Genomic DNA, 13834 nt, shown 5'->3' on the forward strand with positions numbered 1-13834 from the left:
GTCTAGAATAAGGACGTAAATTGTCAACGTTTAAATCCAGATTTTAAGGTCCGTGTGATCTTGTAAAATCTACAGCATTTACTGATTTTACAAAATATTTACATGATGACATACTTATCTGTGCATCCGAGGTCAAATGTAACCCAAAACAATAATGACAGAGCTCTGTGCTACTCAGTTTTTATACAGATTTTCACATTGTTTTCAATAGAAAGTTCTGAGCATGGTTTGTCAGAAAGATAATTTCCTTTACTAGAGAGATGTTTTTCTTTCCATTCGAATTTCAGTATCTTCTTTGCAACGGCCTTGTTTCTAGACTTTTGTTGGCCCTATAAAATCAGATGTCCCTTAGAACTAATCATCTATAAATATAGTTTGTGAAACTATTCTAATGACCCAGCATTTGAGCACATAGTTTCAATTATCATTATGTCAGTTATGTAAGAAACTCCGTGCATGACACTATGAAATGGCCTATTGTCAGTAAACAGACAATGACAAACAATTTAACCTTGGAATGAAATAAGAGGGAAGCGCAGATCCTTATGAATTTAAAGGGTAAGTGCAACACAGTGATCTCCCTATGAGAATTTTTAACTCTTCAAGACAAAGTTCCAAAGCAGAATCAGGTTCTAAGTAGGGCTATCAATTAATCACAGTAAACTCATGTGATTAAGGCAAAAAATTTAATCGCAGTTTTAATTGCACTGTTAAACAATAGAATACCAATTGACATTTAATTAAATATTTGTGGATATTTTTCTCCATTTTGAAATATATTGATTTCAGTTACAACACAGAATACAAAGTGTACAGTGCTCACTTTATATTATTTTTATTACAAATATTAGCACTGTAAACATGATAAAATAGTATTTTTCAATTCACCTCATACAATACTGTAGTGCAATCTCTTTATCGTGAAAGTGCAGCTTACAAATGTAGATTTTTTTTGTTACATAACTGCACTCAAAAACAAAACAATGTAAAACTTCAGAGCCTACTTTAGAGCTTACAAGTCCACTCAGTCCTACTTTTTGTTCAGCCAATTGCTAAGATAAACAAGTTTGTTTACATTTATGGGAGATAATGCTGACGGCTTCTTATTTACAATGTCACCTGAAAGTAAAAACAGGCATTGGCATGGCAAGGTATTTACGTGTCTTTGTCCACCATTCTAGAGGACATGCTTCCATGCTGATGACGCTCATTTAAAAAAATAATGTGTTAATTACATTTGAAACTGAACTCCTTGGGGGAGAATAGAATGTCTCCTGCTCTGTTTTACCTGCATTCTGCCATATGTTATAGCAGTCTTGGATGATGACCCAGCACATGTTGTTCATTTTAAGACCATTTTCACTGCAAATTTGACAAAATGCAAAGAAGATACCAAAGTGAGTTTTCTAAAGCTAGCTACAGCACTCGACCTAAGGTTTAAGAATCTGAAGTGCCTTCCAAAATCTGAGAGGGATACGGTGTGGAGCATGCTTTCAGAAATCTTAAAAGAGCAACACTCTGATGTGGAAACTACAGAATCCAAACCACCGAAAAGAAAACCAACCTTCTGCTGGTGGCATCTGACTCAGATGATGAAAGTGAACATGCTTTGGTCTGCACTGCTTTGTATTGTTATTGAGCAGAACCCATCATCAACACGGACGCATGTCCTCTGGAATGGTGGTTGAAGCACGAAGGGACATATGAATCTTTAACTCATCTGGCACATAAAGATCTTGCAATGCCAGCTACAACAGTGCCATGTGAACACCTGCTCTCACTTTCAGGTGACACTGTGAACAATAACGGCCAGCATTATCTCCTGCAAATGTAAACAAACTTGTTTGTCTGAGTGACTAACTGAACAAGAAGTAGGACTGAGCGGACTTGTAAGCTCTAAAGTTTTACACTGTTTTATTTTTGAATGCAGTTATTTTTTGTTCATAATTCTACATTTGTAAGTTGAACTTTCATGATAAAGTACCTGTATGAGGTGAGTTGAAAAATACTATTTCTTTTGTTTTTATAGCACAAACATTTGTAATAAAAAATAAATATAAAGTGAGCTGTAGTTTATAGTTTGTGTTCTGTGTTGTAATTGAAATCAATATATTTGAAAATGTAGAAAACATCCAAAATATTTAAATAAATGGTATTCTATTATTGTTTAACAGTGCGATTAATTGCACGATAATCATGATTAAATTTTTTTAATCACTTGACAGCCCTAGTTCTAAGCAGTGTCTGCAAAAAATGTACATATACAAGTAAATATTGTGACAAAGTCCCTCTTCTACCTTGGTGGGTCCTGCGCTTCTTGGCGGATTTGCTCACCTCAGTGATCTTCCCCTCTGGTGGTACCCACAGTCTGGATCAACTCCTCCTGTGTTTGATCAGGAGTTGGGAGGTTTGGGGGTAACCCGGGCCCACCCTCTACTCCGGGTTCCAGCCCAGGGCCCTGTGGAATGCAGCTGTCTATAGTGCCTCTTATGACAGCTACAATTCCCTGGGCTACTTCCCCATGGCCTCCTCCAAACACCTTCTTTATCCTCACCACAGGTCCTTCCTCCTGGTGTCTGATAATGCTTGTTTGTATGATAATTCCTCAGTCCTCCAGCAGCACACCCTCTCAGTCTCAGCTCCTTGTGCCTCTTGCTCCCAGCTCCTCACACGCACTTCTCTCCTCTGGCTCCTCCTGCTTGACTGGAGTGAGCTCCCCTTTTTATACCAGGTGCCCTGATTAGCCTGCCCTGATTGGCTGCAGGTGCTCCAATCAATGTAGCACTCTCCGGTGCCTTCTAGAAAGTTCTTAATTGGCCCCAGGTGCCTTAATTACCCTGGAGCAACTGCCATTTTGGTTCCCATGGTACTAGGCATTTGCTTAGCCTGGAGCTAACATACCTGTTCCTGAGTACTTTCCTGTAGCCATCTGGCCTTGCTCCATCACAATATGTATGTCCAACTTCTGCTTTTCCATCTAAGTCAGCTAATTGCACATGAAAATGAACATTTGTGTGCATGCATTTTTGAAGGTTCAACTTTGGACCCAGGTTTTGAAAGTGTCTCTCCTTATTTTAAAAATTGCAGCTTGAAACCGCCCCCTCATTTCTTTCACGTGAACGATCACAGTATCACAGTGCTAAGGGATTTGCCATAAGGTTCTACATAGCCTACATAAGGTTCAATTTGAACAGATGAGTCCATTCTCTCTCTCTCTCTTTCTATATATCCTATTGATGTCAATGAGAGATCCATGCAGAATGAGAAAAGGAGCACACAACTTCCTGGCAAATTATACGGCGCTTATACATTCTTTATCCCCTTTTGGAGACATGTGCATACATGGCAAGCTCCCTGAGATGTGCTTTACATTTCCAATCAGAGTCTCAACATGATGAGATTGCAAAGAATTGTGCCATGCTACTCTTTCATTTTGATTTTGCGAAAACCCAAGCTCCATAAAGCTAACATGGAATAAGAATAGAGTCTTATAAAAGGAAACTAAACTGTTTCTCATAGTATAACACCATCCAAAACAAAACAAAAAAAACCCAGCAGGTCAAGTACAAACTTCTTGTCTATAAGTCTATTCTTTAGAGCAGTGCAATTTTAAAAACATTTCTCATTACTAAAATGTGTGTGAATTTTAAAAGAAAACTTTCAGTCAGTGGTTGAATTCGAAGGGCATGTCTACACTTACCTCCGGATTGATCGATCCAGCAGGGGTCGATTTATCACATCTAGTGAAGATGTGATAAATCACCTGCTGAGCGCTTTCCCATCAACTCCGGTACATCACTGGAGTGAGAGGCGCAGGTGGAGTCAACTGGGGAGGGTCAGCAGTCAACTTGCCGCAGTGAAGACACCGCAGTAAGTAGCTCTAAGTACCTCGACTTCAGCTATGTTATTCACGTAGCTGAAGTTGCGTAACTTAAATCGACCCCCTCCATCCCCCCCCCAGTGTAGATCAGGTCTAAGATTCAAAGAAATCTCATGCTTTCAAATCTTTTTGCCTTCCTGACTTTTGGAAGAAAGAGAACAAATTTAAAATTGAATTTATGAAGCTAACATTTCACAACTTCCAATGGCAGAGTACAAGATATAAAAGGCTTTCAGTAGAGTCTCTCATGCCTTTGATCACCCTTACATTAGATCTACCAATGTTGAAAGACAACTTTATAGAATATGCCCACCATGGTGAAAAGCCTAAAGTGACTTGATTGTTTCCTCAGTGTTTTTACATCAAACATTTTAGTGCAGGTATTGTAGTCAGCAGTGCTTGTAACTTCTTGGCAGAACCTTTGAATTGGGAGACTACAGCCCCCTAGTAGATAGTTCCTAAAGGTAGCTCCTTGTCAGAGGAATCTGGTTTAAGTTCACCTGGCGATTCTATAGGGTTTTCATTGTCTATGCAGTCTGGACAGCATTTTCCTTTCAGCTTGGTGAGGGTTGAACACTCTACTGAGGGACACGTCTCCACAGTACAGGTTATTTGGCCATTCTGAAAGGTAATGTTGAAGTATTAGCACCTTTTTTCCCCAGTGGGAAAAAATAGGAGAGCACAGTCTCAATATTTTTTTTTACAATTTTCCACTGATTCATATAAAATACAGTAGCTGAAAGAATGCAGATGGTCTCTGTCATGCAGAATTGTATAAAATTAGATGATGTACTTATGCACACAAATAAGTGATCATTTTCCTATTTGTAAGACCAATTTGACAGGTTTCTGAGGTTAATTAGAATGCTCACAGCCAAAAAATTGTTCAGCTGTTCTAACTCATATCAAAGTTTTCTAATCTGATGCCCTTTTTTTTTTAATGGCTTGCACTATGCAAAGGTTCTATTTTCACACCACTGTACATTGAAAAAATAAAAGATTTCCATTCAGATTCATTATAAACCACTTTTACATCTAAGTTCACTGTAAGTCACTATATGTATGTTCCACTCTACTATTTTTTAACGTTAGCATATGCTAATAACCACAATATTTTTTCATTGTCTGTTATATTTGACAATTGAGTCTGCTACAAGGTATTAAATAATTGCAATATGGTAAAAGGCTAAGCTTTATAAAAAGGTCATAGCATAACATTGCTGAATAACTGTCATAGGGCAGTCACCTCCCAGGTGCCCTTCGTGGTGGCCTTACAAGCAGTTCCTTGCCTCAATTTCCCTCTTCCAGACTGACAGTTGTTCAATCACCTGCCTGCTTTCCACATCACATGTGATGGGTAACCCTGCCTGGAGCACCCTGTACTGGGAAGAGCAGGAATCCTCATAGCCCGTCTTCTGGGATTTCATCCATTCATCCCTCACTCCTTCTGGGCCCACTTTTCCAGCATTAAGACATTAGCAGGTAAGCCCCTCTGCTGCTCCCTGCCGTCAGCTCCCAGCTTTGACTCTCTGGGCTGGGCAGGTCAGCTGGCAAATCCCTCTTCTGCCCTCCCTCAGGAACCACTTACAGTCTCCTGGCTCTGGCAGCTCTCACCTGGTGACCTCTCACTCCCAGGTAGTTCTTACCTGACCTTTTCCTGACTGACTCACATAGCTCTGACTCCCCAGGTCTCTCTCCCACTTTCTTTATTTTGGACTCTAGGTTCTGGACTATCCCTTGACTTTGGGCTCTCTCATTCATACCTCCCAGGGGCATCCCTACCCTCCTCATTATAGCCAAACTAGAGCACACCTGGACTAGATCAGGAATGGTCTCAATTTCCTTTAAGGGGCCAGCCACCCTGTTACAGTAAAAAAACATTTATTTATATGGGTTATATTTAAGTCAATATTAGATCTTGGTCCAGATATTCAAAGGTACCTGGTGCCTAAAGATGCAGATAGTTGCCTAGTGGGATTTTCAAAAACATCTAAGCAGGTGAAGCACCTAACTCCCATGGGTTAGATAAAGTCCAGGGAAAACTGATGCCCCTAATCCCGCAGCTTTATCAGTTTTATGCAGTAGTCCCATTGAGATGAAGTAGTCCCATTCACTACTGTGTGTAAAGTAAAGCATGTGTGTAAGTCTTTTGCAGGATCAAGGCCTATGAGCTGGAATCATTAGATACAAAAAATTCAATACACAAAGATTTAGGAGCTGAAGTTTTGCATACACGTATGGAGTGAAATTAAACCCTCTGCAGGGTGGCCCATGTTGTACATAGGCACAATGAATCCCACTTAAGTCTTCTTATGCAGAGTACCTGCAAAAATACCTGTGTACATCTTCACCGTTATCTTGAAGCAGTAAGTGACTCTTAAATGGAATGTAGGCTTTATGCCCATTGTAGATTTGAGCACATGGAAGCATTATGTTCACATCAATGGCACAGCTGAAGTGTGTGAGGTCAAGAAAGATTATGCAGCGGAATTTAGCATTTCTCTGAGGGTGGCAGAAGTTACCTCATCAATTTCCTATCCATGAGTGGTGGGCTGTTGCTGGACCATACATCAAAGACTACCAATTGGTGGGAACCATTTTGTGTAGCCAAAACTCACCTGTTTTTCAGTTGGAAGAATGATGAAACTTGATTCAGAATGATATGGAACTGTTTGTGTTAAATAAACTAACCTATACATCAAGGAAGTAACCCAGCTGTTGGTGCGCCTATTTGTGAAAAAGTGAATTTAGCCCTCACAAAAAGAGAGAACCCAATTAAAGCTGCCTCACACCTTCTGTAAGTCATTTCCACTTATTCAGTATCAGAGTTAAGTTAGTGCAAAATGGTATCACCAATTTCAGATTTCTTCTCTGGTATGCACATTTTGCATTTAAGATGAGGTGCAGATTAGACTCAATCTGAAATATTTTGTCCTTTTGTTTAGCTGTGGTTATGGCAAATGTTCACTGAATCTCTCCAGAAGACTTATGTTCCCTGTCATCACTAAGCTATGGAGAGTTGTGAGGCACACTTTTCTTTCTTAATTCATCATTGCAGGATGCTTCAGCTGGCATGATACCAAAGGAAAAAGAGAATTTAATAGCAGAGGAAACCTTCAGCAACACATACCTTACAGCTACAGCTAATGCAGTCTTCCTTCATCCAGTGTTCATTTTCCTTCCACTGAATCCCATCATCATCCATGCAACCTTCCTGCCTCAGGCGAGCCTCCAGCTTGTTTATCTGTAAAAGGAGAGGGGAGAGGTGGGATAGGAAAAGGTGGAAACTAAGCTGAATGAATCATTATTCTTGATAACAACATATATTAAAGCTTCAAAAACCTTCAGACAGTTATTCATTTTCTTACCACCAAACTTTCATCTTGGCTTAATCAGCATTTCTATTTTTGCATAGAACACAGTTGCAGTCCAAAAACTACTTGATGATTAAAATACTTTATTTTCCACTTGTATTGTAGCTGATGCCCTTTGTTCAGCCCTCACAGCTATGACACTCCCCAGGAACCTATACCATGAAGTAATTTGGATCAGTGATCAATACATGATGAACTTCCAGCAAAGAAGCTGTATAGCACAATGAGCCTTCTACTTTCTGGAAACTTGAGGGGGTGGGTGGGACCCTGCCTGAGGTCACAAAAGAAATGTATCATGGTCTAATCCTAGTTCATGACAGAGACTGTTTTGCACCACAAAGCCATGAAAATTTAGCATGAATGACAGTCACTGTTCCTTTAAAAAAGGCCTACCATTGGAATAACAAGGATGCTGATGGGTTCTGGAGGCAGCTTGCACAGAATCTCTCTCCACTGTGCTTAATGTCCAACTAGTGTTATTAGGTCACACTTGCAGGAATGCCAGATCAACAGAACATTTAAAGAAAAGCCGTTAAAAATTACATTGCAGCCCCTTCATTAAGTGGTAAAGTAACAGTAGCTGCCTTAAGACAGTTTGTGTAATTTGGAAGGGAAAAAAAGGGAAAAACCAAGTCTTCAGAAAAAATAAACATTAAAAAATGAGGCAAAATGATGAATGAAAGTGCAGTTTTATTGCCAAGGCACAGGTCTATTCTCCTCACATTCTGAATGTTTCACTCCTATTAATTTTAATGACTCACTGCTACAATCTAACACAGAAAGGAGAAGTCATGCTAAATGCTCTCTGTACATATTTTTCAAACTAATTAGTGAAAAATTATATATTTTCCATTTACCGTAAAGCCCTGATTCTGCGGTGGATGCATGCTAGCCAATCCCACTATGGTGTCAGATCATGGTTACAATTCCTAACTTAGCCATGCTCAAATGGTCCAAGGGAACTAGTTCTCTTATAAATGAATGACTTTCAGGTCACCTCTCTGGCTACCCCTCTATAGGATATTGCCCTGAATCAACTGCCTGAAAGCCTCCTAACCTTTAAAACAGACTATCTGAAGAAGACCCCAACCAGATTGAGCTACATTTGTAATGGGACCCAGCTAGGGTGACCAGACAGCAAGTGTGAAAAATCGGGACAGAGGGTCGGAAGGTAATAGGAGCCTATATAAGAAAAAGACCCAAAAATCAGGACTGTCCCTATAAAATCAAGACATCTGATCACTCTAGACCCAGCAATGCATACTGCAGTATTGGCATGCAATTATTTTCAGAAATTTCAGCTGTTCTTTAGTGGGATATTGCCTGAGGGAGGACGAGGTACAAAATGAGGTGTAGGATATCCCAAGGCAATCTAGTTACAGAAAGGACCCTCTGTTTGTGAAGCTGACCCTGCCTGTATGGAAAAGCATGGAGAAGCCAGTTGCCTTCATGGCACCGTCTCATCACTCCCTTCCTGGACATGGCTGAGGGGTCTCTCAGTGATTGGAATCCTAATGTGGGGAGAAGGTAAGAACAGGCAGGAGAAACCCCATCTATCATGATGTTCAGAAAAAGAGGGGTTGTTATCAGAGTGCAAGATTAGGAAATAGATCTGCATCCCATAATTACTTCAGTAATAACTAGGTTTCTTGTATTTGAGCAAAAGAAGTTTGATCAATCTGGAGGATCCTCCAATGAATTAGAACTGTCATTTGAGGGAATAACATTCCTTAAAGAAAAAGCAAAAAACCCATGGAAATATACCTCCAGCTATTGAGCTGAATTTCCCACACTAGTGATTTTAATTACAGCAAAAATCAGAACTCTGCAGTCCATCACTTAGTAAACCAATCACTGGGAGGCAAGTCAGTGGCTTTCAACTTTGAGCTTACACAATTCCAGATCCAGTCAAACACAGGGAACGTGGATGCAGGAGGAAATATAATTCCTACCTGTGGAGAATTATTCTTCACTTTTGATTAATAAGAACCCATGCTAAGCTTCGAGCATATGCCCCAGGCATTATTTTACGTAACATGAAAATGTACTGTACCCAAGCCTTGCTTCAAGTACATTGCTTTATATAAATTTCTACTTTGAAGATCAAGTGTTTCTAAATTAATAATAAAAATAGCAGCAACCAAGTGCTGTCAGGCCTTTTGCACCCATTAGCTGTTCATACTTAAAAAAGGGAATGTCAATATGTTTGCCTTGAAATCTGCTCATTTTGTTGATAGAAGTACTAACTTGACAGCAGACTGTGCTTTGGAGAATAATTTATCTTTGAAACCCCAAGTCACACTTAACACAAAGCAAATGAATCTTTAAGAAAACAGGTATCTCCTTAAGAACACACAAATCTGCTTTTACATTGAGGAGAAACATGACCATATCTTCTGCCCATACAAGGATAGAGTGTACTGGGTTTGTCAGAAGTGAGGTCACTTTGCAAAAGTTTGCTGTAAAAAAAAAAGAAAAAGAAAAAAGACATATGGAAAGGAAAATGTAGGTCACAAGAGAAAAGGTTCATCATACTGCAGAGGAGGAAGAGGGGCCAGAAGCTGAGGACTTGGTAAATACTATGTTTAATGTTACCAGTAAAAGCCAAAAGGAGAAGACACTGCGAGTCGATGTCACAATTAATGCACAAATAACTACCATGGAGATATAAATGGGCGTGTTTCTGTCTATAATCAGCAAGGTTACTTATCACCAGTTGTGGCCAAGGGACAATACACCAGAGACGGGATTGGCAAAGGTGGTGTTACGTACATATACAGGATAACAAGTTCCAGTTAGAGGTACAGCTGATATGGAGGTGGGATACAGGACCAGAAGTCATGCCTCATGGGGCAACAATGGTTAAAGCTATTAGAACTTAACTGGCCAGACAGCAACAATGTCCATACACTAACTATAGAAGCACTTCTTGAAAAATACTTTAGAACTGTTCAGGGAGGGTCTTGATATTCTGAAAGAGGCCACTGGCAGAATTTATGTGGATCCAGATGCTAAATCATGTTTCCTTAAGCGAGGGCCTGTACCCTATGCCATGTGCCATAAGGTAGACCAAGAACTGAACTGATCTACATGCAGCTGGTATTATTGAGCCCGTCCAGTTCTCACATTGGTCTGCTCCTGTTGTCCCAGGGTTGAAATCACATGGTGGAGTGAGTATATGTGGAACTACGAGGTCACGATCAACCATGTGGTCAAGTTAGATACCTATCCACTCCCCAGGCGAAGATCTGTATGCTACCTTATCGGGGGAAAGCTTCCACAAAAGTCAATGTAAATAATGCATATCTCCAAAACTCTCTGGACAATAGAGCTAAGCCCTATGTAATAATCAATACTCCCAAAGCAATGTTTCATTACAACTGCCTCCCATTCTGAAAGTCAGCAGATCTGGATATTCTTCAAAGGGTAATCGACAATTTATTCCAAGGCATGCTACATGCCTATGTATACCATGATGATATCCTGATTAGAGGGGAATCAGAATCAGAACACTTGCAAAACTTGGACCAGGTACTACAAAGATTGGCTGATGCAGGTATGCGTCTTAAAAGGGAGAAGTGTATTCTTCAGGCTGCTGAAGTAATTTACCAGGGACATAAAATTGATGCAACTGGCTTACATCCAACAGAGAAGATACAGGCCATTATTGAGGCACCACCACCAAAGTCAGATGGGGATAAGATTCCAGTGGAGAAACAAAAAATAGAGTTTGCAGAAGCAAAGAAATTGCTCAAGCCATCAAACCTTTCAGTTCATTATGATAGCCTGTCAAGGTGTCCCCCCTACTCTGAACTTTAGGGTACAGATGTGGGGACCTGCGTGAATAACCCCTAAGCTTATTTTTACCAGCTTAGGCAAAACAGTCGCTGCCACCACCAAATGTTTTTAAAAAAATGTTTGAGGGAGAGCCATTTGGGAACTGCCTTCCCCCAATTTCTGTACCTTTTTTCCTGGGTAGACTCAAGAAAATTCCCCCCCCCCCACCAATTCCTGGTGAGCCCAGATCCAAAATCCTTGGATCTTAAAACAAGGAAAAATCAATCAGGTTTTTAAAACAAGACTTTTAATTAAAGAAAAAGGGTGAAAGGAATACCTCTGTGAGATTAGAAGCAAGATGATCTCACAGACAACAGATTCAAAACACAGAAGATTTCCCTTTGGGCAAAACCTTAAAGTTACACAAAAACCCAATTTGATTCTCCCTCTATGTTTGCAAAAGAAATGACAAAGAGAAAAATAAAGAAATCTACCACATTCTTACCTAAATACTCACTAATTTAAACAATGGTTAGATGGTTGTTTTCTGGAACTCTGACCCCAGCAAACGCACACACAGAGCAGACAAAAGACTTTTTCCCTCCTCCCTCTTAGAAAGTATCTTATCTTCTTATTGGTCCTTCTTGTCAGGTGTCAGCTAGGGTATGTGAGCTTCTTAACCCTTTAGAGGTAAAAGAGGAATTAACCCTTAACTGTCTGTTTATGACATAGCCAGAAAGAACTAGTGTTGTCTTGCGACCACCACATGGGGTGGGAGTGGTACTAGCTCACCAAATGTCTGATAGATCTGAGCATCCCATCAGTTATACACCAAAATCACTAGCCCCATCAGAAAAAAAGTTATTCCCAACTAGAATGAGAAGGGCTAGCCATGTTTTTTGGGATAAAGAAGTGCCTCTCTAACCTATACGGCAGGCATTTTTTTATACATTCAGACCATAAACCTCTGAAAGGCCTGTTAATTGACAGCAAACCTGTACCCACTATGGCATTTGCCAGAATTCAGAAATGGACTCTTACCTTATCAGCTTATGATTTCAAGTTTGATTATAAACCTGGAAAAGTACTGAGTAATGTGCATGCTCTGAGTAGACTTCCTTTACCAAATAGCCCATCAAAAGTATTGCAGCCTAGAGAAACCATCCTCCTTATTGGACTACTGTCCACTTCTCTAGTCAGTACAGCATCAATAAAAAGAGAGAGAAAGAGAAATAGTCCCATTATTGTCTCGAGTGCAGAGAATGGTTACAAATGGCTGGCCAGAAAGGGTAAGCACAGAGCTCCCACCTTATTGTTCCCAAAAGCAGTCTTTAAGTGTCCAGGATGGGTGCTTATTATTACAGTCCCAGGTGATCCTACATCCAATAAATAGACCAGTGGTGCTAAAGTTGGTACATGCAGCACATCCTGGCATTGTATGTATGAAAGGGCTCTCACAAAGTTGTGTGTGGTAGCTGGGAATGCTTCAGAAAAGCAAGACTATTATGTGACAGCGTGTAGCTTGCCAATCCAGCCACCATGCTCTACTGAAAGTTCCTTTGTACCCAGGGGAATGGCCTTAACAACCCTGGGTGAGACTTCATGTAGACTATGCTGGTCCATTTATGGGGGAATTTTTTTAAGTAATTGACATGTCTTCAAAATGGATTGAGGAAGATATAATGCTCTCTTCTACACAAGGCTACAACTGATAACCGTTGACATACTTTTTCTATTGTTGGATTGCCTTAGACAGTAGTACCCAGTTCGCTGGTGCTATATTTCAGGAATATCAGAAGCAAATCATAAAAGAGGGAATGAAGACGATGACACATGGAAGCATGGAAAACAAGCTGGCCAGACTTCTTTTCCAGTATCACATGACACCATAAACAACAACAGGAAAGCCGCCTACATAACTCTTAATGGGAAGAAAACTAAAAACACATCTGGACTCACTATATTCTGAATATGTTGCTAAGGTGGAGGAAAAGCAGGCAGCACACAAGTTATATTATGATGTATGAGCATCAGAAAGAACATTAGGTGTAGGTAATGCAGTACGTGTTCTTAAATTTTCCCAGTGTCCCTCACTGGTTATCAAATTGTATTGTAGCACAAGTTACCTGTAGAGAATTCTCATGAGGATGTTGAGGTATCAGGTGTTAAGGACTCATTAGACTACCCAACTGCTACAACCAGATATAGTGAGATTGCTGAGGACACTGTATCAACCACTACAGCAGACTTGGAAGATAAGCCTCCGGAGACAGTTATATTATCAGAAAGCCCTTCTGCACCTGCTATTGACCAAGCACCAAAGTTGTTTCCACTGTACCATTCCAGGAGATCTCCTAAATCTGGAGACAGTGTGGACTTGTAGCAGTAAGGCAATTATTCTACAGAGCAAAATAAGCCCTTGTAATTGCCGGACGATTAGGGTAGGCTACCCCAACTTCTTAATTAGGATGTTTTGTTTTGTTGGTACAATGTTAATGTTTTTAGTTTATTATTACTAATATTTTAAAAGGGTGGAGAGTAATGTTGCAGGTATTTTTGTTATGCTTATTGCCAACTGGTTGCCAATGTGATAATAGCTATTTGCTGTTAGAAGCCCTAAGACTGTACTGAGCATGCTTCAGCGTGTTGAGTGAGGGGAAAGATGTAAGGCTGTTTTTCCAAGATGGAGCCCAATGAGTTGCCAGTATGAACCTGTACGAGAATTAATTATCTCCTTTTTCCCATTCTAATCTGTTTTGGGTCTCCATATACTTCAGGAATCTACTACTTTAAATCATAGCTC

The 13834-nt window shown here is 40.1% G+C and overlaps 1 protein-coding gene across 2 annotated transcripts in view; it reads right to left on the bottom strand.

Annotated features, from left to right (window-relative positions):
* The window catches only part of PXDNL (peroxidasin like), a 299709-nt gene that overhangs the window by 16692 nt on the left and 269183 nt on the right, over positions 1-13834 (bottom strand). Inside the window, exons 22-23 of one of the 2 annotated variants that reach the window (XM_039527937.1) lie at positions 7011-7124; positions 4381-4501 (exon numbers count right to left, since the gene is read on the bottom strand). In XM_039527937.1, coding sequence (XP_039383871.1) covers positions 4381-4501; positions 7011-7124 — 235 coding nt within the window. Of the gene's footprint in view, positions 1-4263; positions 4502-7010; positions 7125-13834 lie in introns of those variants that run through there. The other variant, XM_039527936.1, reaches the window with a different exon arrangement.

This window comes from Mauremys reevesii, linkage group 2 (genome assembly GCF_016161935.1).
Source record: "Mauremys reevesii isolate NIE-2019 linkage group 2, ASM1616193v1, whole genome shotgun sequence".
In the NCBI taxonomy this organism is placed as follows: Eukaryota; Metazoa; Chordata; order Testudines; family Geoemydidae; genus Mauremys; species Mauremys reevesii.